The sequence below is a fragment of the Musca autumnalis genome, unplaced genomic scaffold, assembly GCF_047663935.1.
Source record: "Musca autumnalis isolate F117 unplaced genomic scaffold, ASM4766393v1 scaffold_1, whole genome shotgun sequence".
Lineage (NCBI taxonomy): Eukaryota > Metazoa > Arthropoda > Insecta > Diptera > Muscidae > Musca > Musca autumnalis.
The window spans coordinates 90,198,088-90,223,569 of NW_027411644.1; the positions used below are offsets into that span (position 1 = coordinate 90,198,088).

Sequence of the window (25,482 nt, forward strand, 5' to 3'; positions counted from 1 at the left end):
TTAAAATGATAATTAAATTTATTTCGATGATTGCTTTTACAGTTATTTTCTACTTAGAATATAGGCATACATACAAATATAGATACATACATACATACAGAGATAATCGCTTAAAATTGACCAATATACATATTTTTTGTTGTTTGTTTATTGTTTATTGCCCACCACAGGATATGCAGCATTCATGGCATAACCCAAACATTGCAACGCCTTTCGTATATCCACGAACACTGTGGGATCTTCAATTGTTGATGGCAACACTACCAATTCGTTGCGGGCTAAATCAGCCATGGCTTTACGCATTGTCTTACCCGATCGGGTGCGTGGCAAAGCCTTAACGGGTGCCACCAAACGAAACGAGGCTATGGGTCCAACAATTTCGCGGATTTTCTGTATAATTTCTGCCGATAATTTGGCTTCTGTTTTATGGCATTTTTCTCGTGGTACATATAAACAGAAGGGCACTTGACCTTTTGTCGGTTCCGGAACACCAAAAACAGCAACATCGGCAACATCGTTGTGACGTAATACAGCATCTTCAAGGGCCAATGTGGAGATACGATGACCAGCAACATTGATGATGTCATCGGCACGTGCTGTCACAAAGATGTAACCATTTCCATCTTTGTAGCCAGCATCCATGGTGTCGTAGTAACCCTAGTAGTAGTGTGAGAAAAAAAGATGGCGATGATGCGAAAACGAGAACGAATAAAATAATTGCGCCCACAAAAACCTACCGGATATTTTGTGAAGTAAAGAATCTTGAATAGTTCATCATTTTCATATAGGGTGGACATATTACCGGGTGGTAAGGGTAATTTGATAACAATTCGACCCAATTCCATGGGTGCACATTCCGAGCCATCGGGATGCACTACCTTTACTGAAAAGGAAAAGCAGAGACAGAAAGGGAGATAAAGACACATCTAAAAATAAAATAAGGCTGCATTTACATCACATGAAAAAGTGTGAGTGATGCCAAGTTTTGTCTTAAAGTTTTCATGTGGATAAATAAGTCTCTCTGGTTACCCTAAAATTTGTAAAAATCCATACCAATTGTTGCTGGAAGCCGTCTGTTGTCACAAAAAGTTACCAAAAGAGAGCGATTTGACAGTTCTTTTACTGAGAGTTTGCAAACTCTTGCTGGGCAAACTTCCCAATTTACATTGGACGAGTTTACTTGCGGCAATTGTCATTTTGTAGGAGAGAGAGGTGAGGCATATGGTAACCCTTTGCCTCTCAGCACCCTCTCTCACCTACAAACTGACAATTACCGCAAGTAAACTCGCCCAATGTAAATTGGGACTTACTCTCTGAGAAAGTACTTGCCGGACAATTCTTGCTGGGAAAGTAACCAGACAGACCTGTTGTTACGCGGCACTCAATGGAGCAATTGTGCCGAGACTTTTATGGTGCCAAATATAATCGGTCCGTTGAGTGCCATTTTAAGGCCTACGTACATAAGCTGCCTCGCCTGGTTGCTTTGCTTGCTTCTGATAAAAGAATAAACAAGTAAAAAAGCATTAAGTTCGGCCGGGCCGAACTTTTCATACCCTCCACCATAAAATATTCATTCCTGTCCCCAACTTTAAGTGGGTACGTTAAAATGTCAGATAATGTACATAAATGCTTCATTCGGGAGGCCCGTTTTTATGGTGCCTATATCTAACTGTTGACAATTTTTGGTGGGCTAGAAATTGGTAGGTACTGTTATATAGGGGTTATAATAAAACATGGGCCTATGTTGACAGTTTTTGATGGGAGCCTTTAATGTCAAATAACTCCTAATTCGGTTAAAAAATTTAGCTAGAATCCTCAAAATATCGAAAATCGGTACATAACGTGGGAACTTCAAATGTCATTAACAGCTAGTTCGGAGGTATCTGGGCTATACGAAAATATGAACTTAAATGAACAATTGTTGTTGCAGCATTTTTGTTGACTTTTAAATTTCAAATTACAGAATGTTCGTCCAAAAAATAAAGCTAAGGTACGGAAAATCGGGAGGTTTGTTTTGGGGCTATACAAAAACATGGACCTACGTTCGGTTAAACATTTTAAGTAAAATCCTCAAAGTACCGAAAATAGGGAAGTATCGTTATATTGGGGCTATGATGAAAATTGTTGATGCAGATGTGTGGTGACCACTACAACCTTCAAATGTCAAATTACAGTTAGTTCTGTTAAAAATTGTAGCTAAAATTGCCAAATTACTGAAAATAGGGAGGTACCGTTACATGGGAGCTATATCCGAAAATGGACCTATGTTGACAATTTTTGATGGAGAGGTGTTGTGACCACTAAGAACTTCAAATGTGAAATAACTGCTTGTTCGGTTTAATATTGTAGCTAAAATCATCAAATTACTGAAAATCGGAAGGTACCGTTATATGGGGGCTTTCTTGACAATTTTTGGTGGAGAGGTGTGGTGACCACTATGAATTTCAAATGTCAAATCTTCAAATTACAGATAATTCGGTTAAAACTTGTTGGTAAAATTCTCAAAATACCTGAAATCGGGCGGTAACGTTATATGGGGCCTATTCCAAAACATGGACCTATGTCCACTAGTTATATAAGTTTATTGACATTTAAGAATCCTAAATGTCAATTGATAGCTAAATCGGTCTGAAAATGTAGATAAAAACGTCAAAATGCCGTAAATCGGGGGTACCGTTATATGGGGGCTATACCAAAACTTGGACCTAGGTCCACAACTTTTGTTATATAAGTTTAGTTACACTTAAGAACCCTAAATGTCAAATTATAGCTATATCGGTCTGAAAATGTAGCTAAAAACGTCAAAATACCGTAAATCGGGCGGTACCGTTATATGGGGGCTATACCAAAACGTGGACCTATGTCCACAAGTTTTGTCACATAAGTTTATTGATATTTAAGAACTTCAAATGTCAAATTATAGCTAAATCGGTCTGAAAATGTAGCTAAATCCGTCAAAATACCGTAAATCGGGGGGTACCGTTATATGGGGGCTATACCAATACGTGGACCTATGTCCACAACTTTTGTTATATAAGTTTATTGACTTTTAAGAACCCCAAATGTCAAATTATAGCTACATCGGTCTGAAAATGTAGCTAAAAACATCAAAATACCGTATATCGGGGGGTACCGTTATATGAGGGCTATACCAAAACGTGGACCTATGTCCACAACTTTTATTATATAAGTTTATTGATACTTAAGAACCCTAAATTTCAAATTATAGCTAAATCGGTCTAAAAATTTAGCTAAAAACGTCAAAATACCGCAAATCGGGGGGTACCGTTATATGGGGGCTATACCAAAACGTGGACCTATGTCCACAAGTTTTGTTATATATGTTTGTTGATACTTAAGAACCCTAGATGTCAAATTATAGCCAAATCGGTCTGAAAATGTAGCTAAAAACGTCAAAATACCGTAAATCGGGGGGTACCGTTATATGGGGGCTATACCAAAACGTGGACCGATATAGCCCATCATCGAACTTGACCTGCCTGCAAACAAAAGACGCATTTTCCCAAAATTTCAGCGTCCTATCTCTATTTTTGTGGATGCTAGAGTGATTACCACAGACGGACGGACGGACGGACGGACGGACGTGCTCAGATCGACTTAGAATTTTACCCTGATCAAGAATATATATACTTTATAGGGTCGCAAATGAGTATTTCAATGCGTTACAAACGGAAAAACAAACTTAATATACCCTCCATACTATGGTGGAGGGTATAAAAAGAAAAGGGCAACCCAGTTCGACATTTGCTCGGCCTCCTTTATTCTTTTATTTTTATTATGTCAAAAATGAAGCAGGAAAGCAAGGCAACCTTTAAGGACTGCGTACATAAGCTGCCTTGCCTGATTGCTTGCTTTCCTGCTTCATTTCTGACATAATAAAATAATAAAGAAGTCCGAGCAAATTTCGAACTGGGTTGCCCTTTTCTTTTTTATTCTTTTATCAGAAGCAAGCAAGGTAAACAGGCAAGGCAGCTCATGTACTCACCCCTTTACTCGTCAAAACAACAACCATATGAAAACTTCAAGAAAAAACTAGGCACCATTTACGATTTTTTCATGTGGTTGTTGTTTTAAGGCGTAAAACGACACTCAAGAGACAGATAATTTATTCGTTGTACTTACTATTATATCCTATAAATGGCAATCCAGTTGTAAATGGCGGTGTATCGAGACGATGATTAAAGCCCAAACATGTTGCAGTTATAGCTGATCCTGTTTCTGTTTGCCACCAATTATTCAACACCGGCACCTTAAATATTCTCTCAATCCAATTTTTCGTTTCCAAATCACAATGTTCACCAGCAACAAAAATCGCTCGCAATGATTTCAATGAATATTTACGACCATGTTTACATTCGGGATCAACACGACGCAGTACACGGAACGATGTGGGTACAGAGAATAAAGCTGAGACTTTATGTTGATCAATGACGCTAAAATAACAAAATGAAATTATTCATACATATTATGATCCGATTCATGCATATTATAAACGCTATTCCTAAAGTGAAAAATATGGTTTTCTTTTCAGAGAGATATTTGAAAAAGCAAGTTTTGCTGTTTAAGAATCTCTTAGAAAATATCTAAATGGGAAATCTCCCCTTGAGTTTTGTCTCTTTGCCGTTTAAACTTAACGGAGAGAGTGAGAAAACTCACAGGGAGTTTTCATTCAGAATAACCCCCATTTTATTATTCATGTACATACATATACATACATACATAAATTATGAATTTGAAAAAAATCAATTAAAATAATTGATGTTAGGAATTTCAATAAATATGGCGCCCAACGTAAGAAGTAGGGATAGAAAATTCAGTACAATAGTACTTTTTTCTAGATTTGAAATTTTGACAATTTTTCCTTTCTGGAACAGAGCAATAACTTACTAGGCGTTTACACCAGACAGTTTGTCTTCAAATGCAACTCTGATTTACTAACACATACATACATTTGTCGTTTGTCTTCCAGCTGTTCATCATTTTTTTCACAGACAGTAGGGAAGACAAATTTTTGACATTTTTGTAAAAATAAGTGAGATAATAATTGAAATGTGTTAAAAACAAAAGAACATGAACAAAAACAAAATATGTGAACGGAAAACAACATGGTACAAGAAGAAAGGTAGTTTCATGCTAATAGCTGTTTAAAATTTTTTTCAAATTTTGAATTTGGAGTACATTCATTGCCAAACTGAATTTGACACTGAATGGTATACATACATATGTCATTTTCATTTGAATTTACAAAAAATACTGAAACCAAAAATGTTTTGTTTAAAATTTCCTTTTTTCTGATGGACAAACAGGGAAGAAAAATAGATACTCTCCCATCCCGCTGTTGGTAGTGCTATGGACCTTAAGCAAGTTCCGTGAGTTGGTATAAAAACTCAATGATCAATTGATTGAATTGTCGGAAGGGCCTCGTCAAATAATTAACAGCAATCATGGTAGACTATAAACAAATGTATGCTGTGCAATTACGCAAATTGAATTGTCTGAAGCCTTTATGCCCGAGTCTTGATTTCTCGCCTGGTCTTCCAATGTGACATTGTAATTAGACAAACACGACTCAAGGGCAAGGTGTCCACCAATTTTGAACTCTTGAAATCAAATCAACACCAGTGGACTATCATCGTGAAGAGCCGATGATTTTACCGGTACTGCATCGACAATATCTTGTTGTTTTGTTGGCTTGAGTGTTACCGTCGTGAGCATCCCTGACACGATCTACTGAACAGGCTTCCCCCACTCAAGCACGTCGGGAGAGATCTTCATGATCTGGAGAGAGGTAGGTCATAAGATATAAGCGAGATCAACGAGCATATTAAGTCAGGCTTAAATAGCATTCAAACTGATGCAGTTGCGCAGGCATTACAAAGGTAACACACTTGGAAGAATCCTGACGAAGCAGCCGCCGAATTGATGCCACGATACCCAACATATTCCCTGCTTGTGGATTGGGACCGTATGACACGATGCATTTGTTTAGCTGCCCACTAACCTCACTCACCTGTCTCCTGATTCGATGCTCTTGATGAGAATCGAACGATGTTCAAATGATCTGATATTGGGTGTCTGCTCTACAATCGGCATGGGAACGGATTACGAATAGATAAAGTAAAAAATTGAAAATAATTGTATGTCCAATTTGTTACATATACTTATACGTTTTATTAATAAAAAACACACTAAATATAAGATATTTTCAGCAGATGCATTATGATAGAAATAGTCTCTTTTGTCAAAATGCCACACATCCTCCATATATAAAGCTTTGGTTAGGGTTAGGAATGGTGGAGATGAGTTTTTAGTTCTTGAAATAGGACACCCACGGACAATGTTGCGGTGGATGCAAGTGCTGTTGTTAATCTTGGGATAAACTTTGCTAAATTTGTTGTATCAGCAGTGGATAATGTGGGGCCCAAACTATTGAACGTTTTGGATTATGCCAACTCCTTTCGGGAAATCAAAATACATACCAAAACATAAAAATTTCTTCCTAAACAAAATTCAAAGCGCGCTGTTGCTGCTGCGGATATTGTGGCATTTTTTTATTCCAAATCGAATGATAGTTTCATCTGTGGGCCTCGCAAATTCCAGTAAAAAGGAGTTCCCAATACAAAGATTTAAACAAGGGAGCATTTGTTGTAGTGTCATGTCATGTGGTTGATTCATGCTCCACAGCATGCATAGGTGTTGATGGTGGCAAAAGTAGTTGCTTTAGATCGCCATAGCAGCCGGAAAATTAGTTGGAATATTTGATATGTATATAATTGATTATAAACACAAATATAAAAACAAACAATATTTTGTTTTTGTTATTGAATGTCATTCGTATTATTGTTGTTTTGTATTTGACAAGCTCCCGTACAGACATACAGGGTTGCATTTACCTAAATTTGACAGATGAGACTACCTTTTATTATTCTACCATGGGAAAACAAAAAGAAATCGACGATTTTCATTCAAAATTTTACAACTGTTTTTGCATTTGTCGGGACGCCTACGTCACACAGGCAAGTTGTGGGATTTTGACAATCAATACATGAAGTCAACTGTCCTGTCATTTGTAAACGCAGGGTTATGTAATTCTTAGCTCTGTCTAATGAGAAAATATTGTAGATGGGAGGACAAATAGTATACTTTTAATTTATTAAGACTCTTTCCCATTGAAGAACAACATTTTCAAAATATCAACTCCCAATTTCAATCTTTATCAGATTATTCTGATCTTAAAAGATCTAAAGATGCAATTATTAGTGATTCTTGGGAGAATTAGTGTTTTCATATATACGCATGGTCAAATGATCAAATATTTTCAATTCAAAATACCTAACACTAAAGAAAAATATCGTCTACAGCTAGAAATTCTTTCAAATCTCAAAAGGACGAAGATTTTCTTAAATAGAACAATTCTTGCTGTTTTGATTATAAAATTCCAGAAACTTTTCTTGAAAAAACAAGAATTTTATCTTAAAAATAACTCTACAAACATAAAATCTTTAAGAACATGTAAAAAAGTATCATTCAGCTGTGCTGACAGAGATATACCCTCAGCCTCGGACATAAAGAAAAGAAGCAAACACAATATCTCTGACGTCTATAGGTTTTTTTTTTTTGAGTTTTCGGGCCAATTTATCAGGAAGTATGGATTTACACAAAAAAATGTACTGCTTTAACTAGGGCCGCATACAAATGGCGTGTTCCTTTACTTTTGAAAATGGTAAAACCGGCAAAAGTAGTAAAAGTTGTAAACTGCTACCATATGAATTTTATGGTGTCTGAAGTAAAGGAACGCTTTTCGAGTAAAAAGTGGTAAAACTTGAAGATTCTTGCACGTAAAGGAACAGAGCTAAAACATATTGTCAAAAATTTAAAAACTATCCCAGACGAGTCCCTAAACTGCACTCTTTCTAAACTTTGCGTGGAAGGTACCCGAAAGAGTGGTCCGATGTATTCGATATTCGGACACAATTCGAAGATCAAATCGGTTTCTCCCTTCTTGGGTTATCTTACGTAGTACCCAATTAAGTTGGTACCAGTAGGTTTTTTGGAGATTTTGGCCTATTATTTCAGGAAGTATTGACTTGCCCCGTCGTAAAGACGCCCGCAAGGATAATTTGCTAAAAGACTTTGACTTTTTTCGCATTTTGTGTGGGAGGTACCCGAAGGAATGGATCGATGGGTAGTACATATTCTAACCCGATCTATGCCTTGAGGCAATATTACCATATTCGAAGTTATGACCAATTCGGTAACTTCTCACCATTTTTTGTTTGAACTTTTGTGAGGAAGGTACCGGAAGGAGTGGACCGATATTGACCATCTTCGAACCTTCACTAAGTTTAGACAAAATATTACGAATGTCAAGTTTGGACACGATTGATTGCTTCGTTCGAGAGTTATCGGGCGCACCAGCCAGACAGCAGACGGACGCACATTGCTCAAACGCTCCGAATTGTCGCCCAAACATACTTGGGGTCTAAACCAGCCATGCACGCGTCTTTACGAAAAAGTTAACTACAACTCTGTTTCCCATACAAAAACCCAAAATAGCATTCTCTTCTTGTGCACCATTGGTCTAAACCCATAATTTCGATGATACACCTGAAGATCGGCTTTACCACCCGTGAAACGTAGTGTAATGGTTGGATGCGTGGGACTTCGGTAGACTCCTAATTTTTCAATGTATCTCTAAAGGCCTAACAGCTCAACTCGAAAGAGAATTAATTAAATATATTTTTTGGTTTAATGCGAAAAATTGGAGAAAACATTTTTTGGAGTTATTCTTAGCCAGGAAGCTGTCAGAGCACATTCATGAGATATACATGAAACGACGTGGAATCGCGAGTTCTACGATCGTATAAATAGCTTAGGCGATAATCTGGTTGCGCTCTTTAACTATAACAACAATTAAAAAAACACCGATATCAAAACTTCAAAATGCCAGCATCAATTTTTGTGTGATGAAGTGTTTATATCAAAAAACCATACATTAGACCCATGTTACCCAAGGGGTATTCTTTAATTCTTTCTTTGAGCACAGGGCTGAATGTGGTGTGGTTTAGCCAGAAATCAAGAAAGAACACAAAAAAAAACTTGTTTACTTCAACACATTTTTACCCATTTTTTTGTATTGCCACCAACACAGATTCCACGTAAATTATTTGTTATGGTCCATATTATCAGATCGTGGCTAAAACACTTCAATCAACAGAAATATATTCATATTGTATAAAATATATTTACAATTCCCGATTTATTAAGTGGTAATCCTCAACTTCAACGATTGCAAAACTTTTTTGAATATTATAATAACCCAAAAAGAAATTGACGCCATAGGTCAAGTTTCCGAGATAGCTCTATATCTCTGTTTGGCGTAGCATCGTTTTGAGATGACATGTCTTCAGTCAAATCGATTGGCGCATGGTTTAATAAGAAAGGTTAGCCAAAGCTTTATGTCAATTTAAATTTTTTCATTCGAGTATGCCTAAAACTTCAAAACAATTGCTCTGTTCCAGAACCTGCAAGAAGCTACTATTTTTAACTTCGATAAGATTTTTTCCTTTATGTTATCGGGGAAAATAGTAAATATTAGTAGATTCTTGCAGTGCTGGAACAGACCAAATATAAACAAACTGTGTATGTGTGTGTGGTGTTTGAATAATATGCCAAACAATTTTAAAAACAATCGAATTCAATGATTTTTAAAATTGTTTTTAGACCATTTGTATGGAAGAAATTGGTAAGATTTGTATTGAAACAATCAGTTTATCATATTCACAACTCGATTATGTGGAGAAAGCTTAACTCTTCATTCCTTTTTTGCGTTTTTTATAAAATGCTCAAAAAATGCATTGTAAACAAACCCACTTGTTGCTTCTATTTTGAAGTTTTAGGAATTCAAGAAAAACAAGGGTTCTATAAATTTTTTCATTTAAATCTACCTCTTTACTTATACCATGGATTGGCGAATCTTTTTGTAGAACATTTCATTCTTCTAACTCAATGTCTTTCATATCCTTTTCGTCCTCTATTTTAAGTACTTAAAAGTACTACAAGATGAGATTTTTCAACATCCAAATATTCTGTAAAAAAGGTTGCTCAGAAGATTTTAGGTAAGAAGATTTAGGTAAGAACAACCATTGGTATGTTCCAGTACTGCAACAATCTACTAATTTTTACTATTTTTTTCGATAACATAAAGGAAAAAATGTTATCGTAGTAAAAAATAGTAGCTTGTTGCAGGTTCTGGAACATACCACATATGTTTTGTTTTTCTGTATATTCGTTATTGGTTATGTATTGATATGTATACAGAGATATAGAGCTATTTTCCCAAGTATTATAGGGAGAAAAATGAAAAACTTAATCGCGCTATATCTCAGAAACTTGACCTATGGCAACAATTTCCTTTTTGGTTATTTATATACTCACCAAGGGCTTTCATCTCCAAAAGAAAATTTCCACCCCCCAGACTTTGAGTTCCATTTTGTGTCACAGTGTAATTTTAACAAGTAAAATTCTATTACAATCAGTATTTTAAAACGAAAACTACTAAAATCACTTAATTACCCAGCAAAATTTGAAGGAAGGGGTTCTATGCGATGACGTGATTTCATGGCATATTTTGCATTGGTTCAAAGCAATGCAAAGGAAGTCGTGAAAGATCCGATCTTTTCATCAGCATTTGAATCATTTGTACAGATCACTAGAAACAAACAAGTCGATTTGTACATCCCTACATGTAGCGACATCAAAACAAAAGAGTATACATTTCCAAAATGAGAGTGGACGAAGTAAACTCTGTTGCGGTGGAGCGGCGGTGATAAAATTGAAATTTTGGGTGTAATCTTTATGCTGCTAAATTAGTTCTAGTTATTTCATGAATTAGTTTGAATTAATAAAGAGTTTGGTTTGTCATGAAAATCATATTTCAATACAGAATTTTCCATTTTCCAAAGTCCCAATTTACATTAGGCGAGTTTACTTGCGGCAATTGTCAGTTTGTAGGTGAGAGAGGGTGCTGAGAGGCAAAGGGTTACCATATGCCTCACCTCTCTCTCCTACAAAATGACAATTGCCGCAAGTAAACTCGCCCAATGTAAATTGGGACAAACAAGACATGAAAATGTCATGCCAAAGGGTTGGTGAAAATGACATGTCAAAGCATTGGTCAAAATGACATGCTTAGGATCCGACAATGAATGTCATCTTATGGTGGTCACGCTCATATAAAATTCATGAGTGAAAATGCTAAAAAGATGACATGCCAGATCACTTGCACCCATGATTCAATAGCATCCTTGACATCGAAGATTTTGCTGGGTATGAAATATTCTCGGCGATTCGACAAAAATGTTTTCCTATGGATACAAAAAAAGTGTGAAATTGCGGAAAAGTAACAACTTTCGCACGAAATTTTTATTCATTATTGTAGTCAACAATTTTGCAGCCGACAGAACCGGGTTGTGGCTCTAAAGCTGGGTACACATTGTCAGTTTTGAATGACAGCTTTGTTGTTGCTTGCTAGTGTGGCCGTTCATTTTTATACCCTCCACCATAGGATGGGGGTATATTAAGTTTGTCACTACGTTTGTAACTACTCGAAATAATCATTGTAGACCCCACAAAGTATATATATTCTTGATCAGCGTGCAATTCTACATCGATATGGCCAAATCTGTCTGTCTGTCCGTCTGTGGAAATCACTCTAGCGTCCGAACGGATTGACGTAGGTTGATGAAATTTTGGGAAAATATGTTATATTTACGTAGGACTTTTTGTATTGAAAGCGGGCTATGTAGGTCCACGCTTTCGTATAGCCCCCATACAAAAAGACGCGTGACGCGTCGTCGTTTTAAGGAATTTTTAAGATATTTGGCCCATTTTACCACCGAATTGGTTGTAATTTGGTACTTTGTGTCTCCAGAGGCCAAAAAATATTCCTACCAAAGTTGGGTTATATAGGTCCACGTTTTGGTATAGCCCCCATATAAGGCCCCATATAAAGTACGCGTCATTTTAATATATTTTGAATGTATTAGACCCATTTGACCAAAGAATCGGTTGTAACTTTGTATTTTGTGTTTCCAGAGGCATAGCATCATTATCACACCGATATGGCTGAAATTTGGTATTTAGTCTTCTTTAGGCGTATAAAACTTTCCCCCAGAAATTTGTAGGTATAGGTCCACGCCATCATATAGCCCCCATAGAACGGTACCTTCCGAATTTCGGTATTTTGAAGGTTGTGGCCACATTAATCCACCGAAATGGCTGAAATTTGTGGTGGAGGGTATAAAAAGTTCGGCCCGACCGAACTTAACGCTTTTCTTACTTGTTGTCATTCATCATGCAACCGCAAAATGTTTTGTGGTTGCTGGACGGTTGGACAGTAATCGATAATTGCGAAATATCGACATTCAAAACTGACAATGTGTACTGCTCTTAAGACGCGAGTTGCGTTAGCGTCAAATTCTTTATAGACTTTAAGTCCTAACCCTGCGTTTACAAAAGACAGGACAGTTGACTTCATGTTTTGATTGTCAAAAACCCACAACTTGCCTCTGTGACGTAGGCGTCCAGACAACTGCAGAAACAGTTGTAAAATTAAGAATGAAAATCATAGATTTCTTTTTGTTCTCCGTTCACATATTTTGTTTTTTAAATTATCATCTCACTTCTTTTTTCACAAAATGTCAAAAATTTGTTAACCCTACAGTCTATGAAAAAATGATGGACAGCTGGGAGACAAACGACAAATGTATTGGGCTGTTCCAGTACTGCAAGAATCTACTAATTTTTACTATTTTTTTCGATAACATAAAGCAATAAATGTTATCGTAGTAAAAAATAGTAGCTTCTTGCAGGTTCTGGAACAGAGCATATGTATGTGTTAGTAAATCAGAGTTGTATTTGAAGACAAACTGTCTGGTGTAAACGCCTAGTAAGTTGAGCAAGTCTGTCCAGCGTGGTAGCAAAGAAGCCTTCAGAAGAACATATACGGGTAAGACTATCGCTGTCCATCGTCCGTCCGAACGTATGACTCGGTATCGATCAAGAATAGAACATCATCGGAGAGGCAAAAATTTTCCCAAATGGTACAAAAGCCTAGGGAGTCAGTCAGTAGCTGAGCAAGGAAAGTGGAAAGATCACCTCATGAGTGAAAAAAACATCCTTAAGGCCCCCACTCGTTTATCAGTCTGTGCCGTCAGTCCGATGAACCCTTTCTGTATGTATGACTGACAAGTGTGTAGAACGAAGCATCAGTCAGTCAAGTCTAAAAATCTTGAATTTCTCCTCCAAAAAATTAATGAATTCTACGTTTTTTGTGTTCCTACACCAACATTATTTTCTGGTTTTCAAAATCGTTTATTGACAATTTGAAAATAAACACAATTCACCTAGACTGATGGGGGTTCATTTTGAATTCAAAACAGTTTTGATTTTCATCATTCTTGAAAAAGTCACACATACATTTTCGAAAATTTACACATACTATCACAAATGCTGTCGGGCAGACTGATAGGTGAGTGCTCAGCTTAAAGAGGAAAACAGAATCAACATTTGCGTCGTTTCTACATTGTTTGGTGTCGACGTCGAAATTTCAAATTCATTTGAAATATATTCCAGAACTATATGCGGAACTTAACCCTAGGCATGATATGAAATCTACTCTGGAGATAGTTCACTTTGCTCTAAGTGTAGCGATTGTTGGCACCAATAGTTATATCAGTTGCTGAGTGAAGATCAGGTAGGGACATAAGGATACTAAAGTATTCTAACTTGGCAGAAATTCACAGCAAACATGAGAGTATAGCTCGAAGCGTGATGCAAATTCAAAAGCCGACCGGTTATTGGTTGCTGGATTTGTTGCTTGGTCCCGATTTACATTAGGCGAGTTTACTAGCGGCAATGTTTCTTGTTCCTTTTTAAAATTCCCTCTTGCGTTTATAAAAGGCAATTGTCAGTTTGTCGGTGAGAGATGGTGTTGAGAGGCAAAGGGTTACCATATGCCTCACCTCTCTCACCATCAAACGGACAATTGCCGCAAGGAAAATTGCTTAATGTAAGTATGGACTCTCTCTTACAAACAGGGAATTGCCGCAAGTAAACTTGCCTAATGTAAATTGGGATTTGGAGAGGATACTGAAATTAATCGAGAAGAATATTTTTCTTTAGACGAGTAATCAAAGAATTTTGAACTGCGGATTTTTCATTATGTTTGACATCGACAAAAGCGATGAAACATATTTAAGGTGGAGGTGGTCAAACATTTTATGCATTAGCCTCTCTGAGAGTGTCTTTCCTTTGTTAAACAACGGCAGATTCTCAGAGGGTATACTTTTGTTGTACGTCCGATAACGTATATGGGCGAACACAGCTGCTCCTAACCCTCAACATGAGCATCACCATTATTCAAAAACAAAGCGAATGGACGACCACATCAAGCGGAGGAAAAGGTGAGAATATATATCATTGCTAAAAGGATTTCAATCTAATCCCACTTTCCAATTTCAGTAAACATGAAATAACAACCGTGAAGCTGGATGGGGTTTTCAACAGACCTTCTACTAAATCAGCTGTTTACGTGTTTTATGAGGATCCCCACGCACCTTGAAAAGACATTCAGGATGTACTGAGAAAAATCGCATCATTACAATGGGAAAGTAGTGATATTAATGAATATCGCTTAGACGCGGGTCGTAGTGGTGCAAGTGGTGAGTCTCAGGTAGGACAACTTCAAATGTTCTCTAAACTATTTTCTCTCATTTTAATGTTAATTTTACGCACACAACCACCAAATTATGTAACTAGTTTGAACCCACGTCCTTGAAAGACGCAAGAAAAAAGGTGCTGTCACGGCGTGTTAGCGTTCAGAGCCAAACTCATTACTTTCAAAGGCACCGCTAAACGTTTGTCATGAAAGCACAACTAAATGGGCAAATACCCGTTGTTGTTGTAAAAAATTGCATTTGAAAGTAAAAACAGTTCAATGACAGAGAAGCCGCTCCACAGCCGATATGTCTGAAGAGCCTCTACCAAAGGCGAAACATGCATGTCACATAGTGGTGGTTGTGTGGGTTCGAATCTTCAGCTTTCCCTTTTCACTTCCAAAAATAAACGGTCATTAAGCTCGATTCCAACGAGAAATTAATTAAAAATGATCTTCCCTGTTAGTTATGCAGTTCATCAGACATATCGGCTGTCGGAGTGGCTTCTCAGACATCGAACTTTTTTTCTTTCAAATGCAAATGTGTTCTGTATTTTCTCTTTAATTAGTCCTGTATGACACTCCGTTCGGACAGGGGCAACTTAACAAACATGGCGTCCAACCTGGAACTTTTCTTTAAAACGAGCTCTGTCTGCTGACAGTTAACGTAAAGCTTCTTAAACAAATATGGCACCCAACGTACAATCAAAGTATCAATCTTAAGACAAAGGAATTGTGTAGTTGGTTTGGGAAATACTATGAACCTTTTCAGCTCATTAACCTGGATATGGCAAATCAATCTGTCATAATTCTTTGTTGAATTTAAAGATTTTTCAGAATTATGGCGCCCAATCTGCCATAAATATTATGTTCTCTGACATTCACTTACCGATAATATTGTGCTGGATCTGGTGTTCTATCCGGTTTTCCCTCATACATAACACTTGTGGCTCCATACAACAGTGGTCCATAACATATATACGAGTGTCCAACAACCCAACCCAAATCGGAGGCGCTCCACCAAACATCACCAGGATTTACACCATATATCGTTTTCATTGTATACATCAAGGTAACCAAATGGCCGCCAATGGGCCGTTGTACCCCCTTGGGTTTGTCTGTTGTACCCGACGTATAGAGGATATACAAGGGCTCGTTCGCCTCAACGGGTACACAATCAATACCGGTACTTAACGTTAACAACGACTGCCAATTTATATCGGTTTTCGAGTTTAACACTGAACGCAGGATATTGCTACGCTCAAAGATGACATTACAGGATGGTTTCCACTTGGACATGTCCACAGCTTTGTGTAGTATATCCAAATAGGGTATAACTTTTCCCGGTTCAATGCCACAATTGGCGGCAATAATAATTTTCGGTTGGGCATGTTCGATTCTGGCACACAATTCATTGGCCGCAAAGCCACCAAAGACCACAGAATGGACAGCTCCCAGGCGAGCAGTGGCCAGCATTGCCATAATAGCTTCGGGAATAAGGGGCATATAGATGACAACCTTGTCACCACGTTGCACACCCAAACTGGCCATACCACCAGCCAATAAAGATATCTGTAAAGAAGAAAACGAGACGGTTATGTTATTTCTTCGCTCTCAAATTTGTTTGCTCTCTCTCACACCTTTTCGTATAGTTCACCATAGGTTACATGCCTAACTGTGTCCGTCAAAGGACTGTCGTGTATCAGTGCCACCTTGTCTGCCTTACCCTGGAGAACATGACGATCAACGGCATTGTAACAGGCATTTAAATAGCCACCCACAAACCACTTAGTGAACGGTGGATGAGAGTTATCCAGCACCCGATCCCATGGTCTCATCCAATCAATTAAATGCCCAACTTTGTCCCAGAAGTCGCCAGGCTGATTAATAGAACGTCGATAACATTCTAAATATTTTGCATCATGTTTGTCATCGGATAAGCCTCCTGAAAGCAAAAGAACAAGATGGTTTTTAAGGCTATTTTCACAGAAAACTGATGTTGCTTTAAAGGCATTTACACTACAGGTTATTATAGTGATTAACCGCTCAATTTGGTTAATGATCGGATATGCAATCGCAGTATTAAAATCAAACGGCGAAACATTTGGTATTCATGCAAAACATCCCACAACAGAATGGGACAACACTTAGCAGCCCTTCATTCAGACATTCCGATATCATGAAGTGTCTTGGACGTGCGTTCGGTTCGATCTACTATCTTTTTGAAGCAATCCTTTACTCCCTATTCAAAGTAGCGAATATAGTACAAAATGACACAACACGAAAACCGGACATCGATAAACTGCATTCGCAGCAGACAACTATATGATCTCGGCCTCAGCGACAGCTGCATTAATCGGAAGTTTTTTCCCACATGTGAGCAAATTATGCCGACAAATTTACTAGCCGTCTTAATCCGAGCTAACTTAACAAAATCACAGCCATCGTTTTGTTCAGTGTGCGATAGGTAAATTGTAGCAAATTCCATCTCAGTTAGATGAAACAACTGGTGTCAACTGTGAATATGCTCTGATCATTGTTATCTCACATAGCGAATCTGTAATCTTTTTCATGACTATCTGCTGTCAGCAGCCAACAACATGAAACACCACATAATCCCAAAGCGGCGGGTTCTTCGACACTGGATTTATGCGAAACCACACTACAGTTCCTATCGCTGGAAATTCATAATTTTAGCAATCAATTGCAACGGACTGTTAGGTAAGTTCGAGGAAATAGAGGATTTTAGGAGTCGGAAGAATATCATGGTGGAGGCAGTGCAGGGAACTAAGCTCCAAAACAACTGCAGCTCACAGCGTTGTGATGATTACAACGTACTGAGGCGGGATCACTATATTTCCTGTTGCATCAGTTTGTTCAATACAGACCTACCTTGCTTGAGCCTGACTCGTAACAACCCGCATATGGAATGTATGGGGGTCCCGCCGATTAATAGCTGTACTCCAGGTTATAGGTCCAACATTAGCCCGCTTTTGGAAGGTAATAATCTCTACGCAGATTAGGCGAATACTCAACCAGAGCAAGCCGTGTGATCGAACGATGATGGTGGCGTTTGACTTATCAAAAACCTTTGATATTATGAAGGACTCCACGCTGTTTGAGGACATCGAGCAGATTACCCTCCGGCTAATTCCGAAACGTAGGATAATGGATTATATGTGTGGGCACTAGTAGTGAAATTCAGGGTCTAGAAGTCAAAGCCTGTACCGCATGCTGGGCAGATGTTTTGCTCCTCAACTGCCATAGATTTGGGATGTTTTCCAAGGATCGCATTCACACCCATCCGTGTGAATGCTATTTAAACCAGCTTTGTAGGCTTGTTGATCTAGGAGTTCTCTCTTGTAACGTTGGACCTATCTTTCTTGATCATGAAGATTCCTCCGGACATGCCTGGGTGGAGGGGTCCTATCTACCATATGATGATTAGCATGGCATTGTGTTGCTGTACTGGAAGAATCTTTGTCTGCTCATGAAGATCGTCCACAGAAGACATAAGGAGGCACTCCGTTATAGTTCTCATGGCGGCAGTCTGACAGGTTTGAATATTTTTCCATCGCGTTGCACTCATATTCGTAGACCATACTGGCGCATAGCTTACCACAGACCGACCTATCGCGTTATAGTCAACAAGGTTTCTTTATCTGTACCCCAAGTGCTGCCGGCTAGGGACTTGAGGACTTTTTTCCTACATCTCAGTTTGTCGCAGATAGCAGTGGCATGCGCGGACGACATGAACATGTCGAATGTGATTCCTAGAGTTATAGTTTGTGGTCGGAATTCTGCCATCCATGTTGTGAACATTGTGGCCGTAGATTTAGTGGCGGATATTTACTCTGGAGGGTGCGGAATACAGGAGAGGAGATATCATCCCGCTTTGGAGAACTCCGTGTTTTACTCTACTCTACTCTCTTGATTATCCATCGTTTCAAACTTAGCCGGAGGGTTGTCTGCTCGATGTCCTCAAACAGCATGGAGTGCTTTACAGTACCATAAACTTTTGATATGTCGAGCGCCAACGTCACTGTTCTATCGCACGTCTTGCTCTCGTCGAGTCCTCGACTAATATGTGTGGTAATGGCGGACAATGCTGTTGCCGGAATCCATGCTGATGATCGGCAACTGGATAGCTATTTCTGGCGCTGGGAGGACTAAAGCCTGAAGGGTCTTTGCTACAGGCGACAGAAACGAAATCGGTCTGTACGATTCGCCTTTGCTGGCATCCTTGCCTGGCTTCACTAGGCTAGGGACCACCCTGCCCAAACTTCGGGAACGATGTGGGTGGCTATCGACAGGTTAAGAACTTTAGTGAGATACTCGATTCCCGCCACATCCAGCTGTTTTAGCATTACCATGAAGATTCCATCAGGGCCCAACGCTTTGGTTGATTTAGCGTTCCTGATGAAATTCGCAACATCATCCTTTGTAAACAGTGGTGGTTCGTCCTCGGCACGAAGAGATCTAATGCGACGTAGTACTCTTCTCTACGTCCTGTCACTACACAGGTGCTCGACAAATTGTCGATTAAAATAAATAAATTAATTAGACATTTCTTCGGATCAGTCAGTGTAACGTCGCCAAACGTGACTGAGGTCCTATCTTCCTTCTTTCCTGGGTTTGAGAGTGGCTTAGCCGTTGCACAAAATTCACTTATTCCCGCTCCAATGTTGCATTTCTGAATATGATTAAACCGCTTGTTCCCCTTATGTTCACCGAACAACCTGTTAACTTCCGGTGTCAGCTCCCTGACTCTGCGATCACAGGGTTTGGCACGACGAAGCTCATCACGGCCATTTGCTAATCCCGTCGCCTCTGCTGGGAATTTTAGTCTCACTTCGGGTATTCAACCAGCAGTATATGACGAGCGGCTGCCGCAGTTATGATGTCTTGGAACGTCATTTCTGCTACCCGAACATCAGAAGGGTTGGACAAATCTCTGAAGCGGTGTTTAGTGAACTCTCTGAAACTCGGTCAATTAACTTTCCCATGATTGACGAATGTGCGGCATTCAGAGGTGATAAAATCGGATCGAAGAGAAATGACGGGTTGCCATGTGACGTAATTTTCCAGACCAGGTGACACGATGGTTATGTCTGGTGAACTATATAACTATACGTACAAAACGTAGAGCTATCAGTCTGCTCAGCCAACGCTATATCCCTCTGGTCGTTTCCGAGGACCGGACCGGCACTAAAGTCCCCCAAGACCAGACGGCAACTCTACCTCGGCAGTTCCACATGTGACTGCTACACTCATACATTCCATGTATGGGTCATTAGAGCCAGGCCTCACCACCACTTCTGATCCGATCCTTCCTCATTACGTTGTAACCATCTCGACGCTGTAAGCAGCACTACTCATGATGAACACTAAAGTCCACCAAGACCAGACGGCAACTCTACCTCGGCAGTTCCACATGTGTTTGCTACCCCCATACATTCCATGTATGGGTGACTAGAGCCAGGCCTCACCTCCACTTCTGATGCGATCCTTCCTCAGTACGTTGTAACCATCTCGACGCTGTAAGCTGCAGATGTTGTTGAGCTTTGTTTACTGCACCGACGCGATCATGGTATTCTACCGTCTGTCCACTATTTCTCCTCGATCTTATCGCAGAGTCCATTGCAAGAAAACAACAACGGCTGGTGTCAAATGCTGCGTGTGCAGCATTTGATCCAGTTCCAAAACGGACTATGTCGGACCATTCCTTCTGATCCTCAAAGACTAAATTGTTATCAATTTATAATTTTAGGAAATCTGTGTCCTTAACAAAGTCCCTAAAGGCCTCGACACATAAGAAGCATGGCATTCTTGCTTAAAGGTCTCGACACATAAGAAGCATGGCATTCTTGCTTAAGTCATATCTGGTAAATGACTAAAGACCAAGTTCGACCCATGGTTTAATTAGAAAGGTTAGCTAAAGCTATCTGCAAGTTTAATTTTTTTCTTTCGAATTTTCCTAAAACTTCAAAATTATATACACAATCTGTGTATGTGTGTGCTGTTTGAAAAATATGCCAAACGATTTTAAAAACAATCGAATTCAATGATTTTTGAAATTGTTTTTAGAACATTTGTATGGAAGAAATTCTTCAGCTTTGCATTGAAACAATCATTTCATCACTTCCACAATTCGATTATGTGGAGAAATTTTGACAATTCATTCATTTTTTAGCGTTTTTTTATAAAATGCTAAAAAAATATATTGTAAACAAACCCACTTCTTGCTTTTGTGTTTAGTAATTTTGACGTTTTAGGAATTCAGGAAAAACCAAGGCTCTATAGTTTGTTTTCATCTAGATCTACCTCTTTACTTATACCGTGGTTCGACCTAATTCAAATGTGATTCCGAAATATTTTTATTAGATCTAACTTGGTTTTAAAGGCCTGCGTACATAAGCTGCTTTGCCTGGTTGCCTTGCTTTCCTGATTCATTTTTGACATAATAAAAATAAAAGAATAAAGTAGGCCGAGCAAATTTCGAACTGGGTTGCCCTTTTCTTTTTTATTATTTTATCAGAAGCAAGCAAGGCAACCAGGCGAGGCTGCTTATGTACATAGGCCTTTAGTCATTTATCAGATATAACTTAAGCAAGAATGCCATGCTTCTTTTGTGTCGAGGCCTTAAAGGCCTGGGTATATAAGCTGCTTCGCCTGATTGCCTTGCTTTCCTGCTCTTTTCTGACATAACAAAAAGAAAATAATAAAGAAGAAAAGGGCAACCTAGTTCGAAATTGGCTCGACCTTCTTTATTATTTTATCAGAAGGAAACAAGACAAGAAGGCGAGGCTGCCTATGTACCCAGGCCTTAAATTTTTAAACTCGTTTACCCTGATTAGGACAGTTAAAAATTTTGGGTTTACACGTCCATGGATTCGTCTGTTATAGCCTGTTTATCCCTAAAACTTCTACGAAAATGGCTGATAGGCACGATAACTATCGAATGGAATAATTCCGGTCCATTCCTTCAGGTACTTCCTCCGCAAATACTATATTGTTATCAATTTAAAGACTGTGTTGTTAACTTTGTGTTTACACAAGACAAATTGTCTAAAAATACAACTCTGATTCAACAACACATTCAAACTTATTTCTTCTTGTCTCCAAATGGTCCATAGTTTTCTATTCACGATTTTAAGGTTGAAATACAATGAACTTTGTTGCTTGCTTCAGGCTTGATTTCATGTGAAAGACTAAAGGCCAAGTACTACCTAATTAATATGCGATCTCGATTTTCGTTATTCTTTTACATTAATGACGGCTCGGATAAGCATGAATTTCTCATTGTATTCTCACCTTTATTGCGTTTTTGAAATTATCGGATAGCATACTAGCGCATTTACATACCCTTTATGTAAAGGCGCTAGTATTTTAGAAAAACACTTTAGGTAAATGCACTAGTATTCACCGATAATTTCCAAAAGTTTAGGCAAGAAAGCCAGGCGCACAGGCTTCTTATGTACCGAGGACTTTACAATTAATACATAAGACTATTCGAAGTGGATTTCTAAAACAGGTTATCCTGAGTTTAGCAAAGACCTTTAAATCTCAGCATAACTTGTGACAGAGTCGCATATTGATAACGGGTTATCCATTTCGTGGTTTCAAAAGTATGGGACTGGAATTCGACATCTGTCAAAATAACTTGTTGAACCAATTTTTCTTTTCAGTTGAAGGTCTGACCTTGACGAAAATGGATCGCTTAACTATCACACAACGCATAAAAATGATCAAAACCAACTACAAAAATGGTGATTTTTTTATTGATTTTTCGCGATTTTTGAACAAATTTTCTTTAGCGATGAAGTACATTTCTCACTCGGTGGGTATGTTAATAAACAAAATTGCCGTATTTGAGGTTCTGAGAATCCTTAAGTAATTGAAGCGAGGCTATTACATCCGGAAAAAGTCACTGTTTGGTGCGCTCTTTGGTCCGAAGGTGTGACTAGACCTTAAGGCCTGGGTACATAAGCTGCCTCGCCTGCTTGCCTTGCTTGCTTCTGATAAAAGAATAAAGAAGGCCGAACCATTTTCGAACTATGTTGCCCTTTTCTTCTTTATTCTTTTAAGTTTATTATGTCAGAAATGAAGCAGGCAAGCAGGTGAGGCAGCTTATGTACCCAGGCCTTTAAGGGGTGAGTACATAAGCTGCCTTGCCTGCTTACCATGGTAGAACAAATATAAGGTTCCTTTACTTTTGAAAGTGGTAAAACCGGCAAAAGTAGTAAAAGTTGTAAACTGCTCCCATATGAATTGTATGGTGTCCGAAGTAAAGGAACGCTTTTCGAGTAAAAAGTTGTAAAACTTGAGGATTCTTGCACGTAAAGGAACAGAGCAAATACTACAACAAATACAACTCGAACAACAACCACAAAGGAATTTGTTTTTGTTTGTAACGTTACTGCCAGTTGTATTTGTAAACAAAACAAGGAAATGTCTATAAATTATTGGAATTTAAAAAACTAATAATTTTTCACATTTGATTGAATATTTTGAAAAACATGAATGAAAACTCGTTAGATTTTCAACTTGAATGTTTCCATATCATTCCACTAAATGCATAATTTCTCGCAGAAAGTAGAATACTTGCAAAAATGTTTCGGGTCGCTGGTAATTCCTTGAAAAAAGAGAAGCTGTTTCAATCGTTTGCTTTTGAATACAAAAAAGCACAAGTTTATTAGGGCTTTATTCTTTTCAAGTTTAACAAAATACCACACATATTAACAAATATTGTACCGCCTCTATAAGCGGTGTTTTAGTGTGCGGCATGTCGTTCGGACCTGGAGGAGGTTACATGTCAATGATATGAAGCCGTCTTTATAAGAAATAGTTTTCTTTTTCTGATGAATAAATTTGTTCTTCAAAAATATATATCCCTAGTATACATCGAACATAGAAATAAATACATAAAATGTCGTATGGAATTTGACACTAACAATACAACCCAGTTCAGTCAGCTGGGTATTACTACCTTTTCTTGTTCTACCATGCCTGCAAACGTAGAACACATTATTTCAAAAAACTTTTATTAATAATATTGATGTAAATTTAGCTTCAGTTTTAATTAATAGAAACGTCACTAAATTGAGAGATGCTTATATTTTACTAGATCAACAGGGTCTAATTAGGAATAGCGGTCAGAAAACATATAACAGCAATACTCATAACATAAAACATATTTCAGAGACATATCCCAACACACAATTCATACCACAAATTAATAGTCATAATAGTTTTTCGAATACAAATTCAGGATTTTAATACAATTATCAAAAAAGAAATATACAGGGAAACTCCCATCAATTTTCATCTATGAACATTCCCAATAATAGAAATCATAGTTCTAATTTTAATAACCCGTACTTAAATCAAAATAGACCAGCAAGTGTAATTTTTTCTAATAGGAATAATACAAATTACAATAATAATAATCAGCATATCAGCTCACAAAGTCATAGCTTTCAAACGAATTTTCGAAATAATTACAACAATAATCTTAGCTGACAAAAAACAATTACTAACAATCACAATAATTCCCGTTACCATAATAATAATAATAGTGGCAGGTACAAAGAGACATTACCTAATGAAATGGATAGGGATAATTATCAGTACCCAGAGGAAAGGTATAATTATTTTAATTTTCACTTAACTGTTTCGAAAAGGCACTTCCCAAGCAGTATAAACAACGATACTGGTGGAATAAACAATATTGTTAGTATTGTTAGTAGCCCTTTATATGATAGCATTGATTTCAAAACAGAAGAAACAAACGCATCAGCAGATAAATCATATGGATTATGACATCCGTTTTTTGTATAGTAATGACTCAATTGTTCTTTATTCTTTTACCAGAAATGGCACAAAACTTTACTCAAACGTTGGATGTGTTTTCAGTTTTAGCCTTTTATATGTGGCTACGCGAAAGACAGTGTTCATGCAGATCACTTAAAAACCAACATTCGTCAAGTTATGGCTGAGATACCGCCCAATATGTGTCAAAAAGCGGTCCAATATTACCTCAAAAGAATCAATGCTTGCAACAGTTCACGTGGAGGTCATTTAACTGATGTTGTGTTTCATTTGTGTTTTATTTACTTTTACTTTTGAAACCACGAAATGGATAACCCTTTGGATTTTCAAAAAATATGTATTAATAAAATTCAAAAAGGATACCTAAAGGTACCTTAAGTTAAAAAACTATGATCTGAGTTTCACAAAAATATATCACATATTTTGTACCACATATGTATTTCAATAAATATTCTGAAAAAGTCCTTGAATATAGCTTTGAAGGTCTCAAACAATTGTATTTGAAAAATAGTGTTCACTGTCATTATTCTTGCACATGCAACTTTATGGTTCTTTATTTGTTTTTTTTTTTATTCCTTTTTCGTCAGGAATATATCCCTTGTATTCTTTTGTTAGAATTCACTGTAAATCACACACTTTCTTTCAATTTCACAATTTTTTCCGAATTAATTTATTTCATTATTTTTAATATGTACCACTATAATATCCAGTATCAGCATTTACAGCCATATTCCTTTCTGCGATTCTATTTAAAATGTTTTTCAATTTGTTTTTCAATTTTCAACTATCTCTTCACACATCCGTTCAACTCAAATGAAGTGTTTTAACTGAAAATGTATTTTTCAATTTGCAGATATTTCAAATAGTAATAATGTTAATACGATTCGTGTGGAGGGAACAGTATGTTAATTAAT

At 37.8% G+C, this 25,482-nt stretch overlaps 1 protein-coding gene across 1 annotated transcript; it reads right to left on the minus strand.

Annotated features, from left to right (window-relative positions):
• LOC141402882 (acyl-CoA synthetase short-chain family member 3, mitochondrial) lies at positions 1 to 25,482 on the minus strand. The gene is made up of 6 exons (XM_073985008.1): positions 25,264 to 25,482; positions 16,378 to 16,682; positions 15,627 to 16,309; positions 4,144 to 4,454; positions 738 to 883; positions 1 to 657 (listed from the first exon to the last, which is right to left on the minus strand). The coding sequence occupies exons 1-6, from the start codon at positions 25,295 to 25,297 to the stop codon at positions 148 to 150; spliced, it is 1,989 nt and encodes a 662-aa protein (XP_073841109.1). The 5' UTR covers positions 25,298 to 25,482; the 3' UTR covers positions 1 to 147.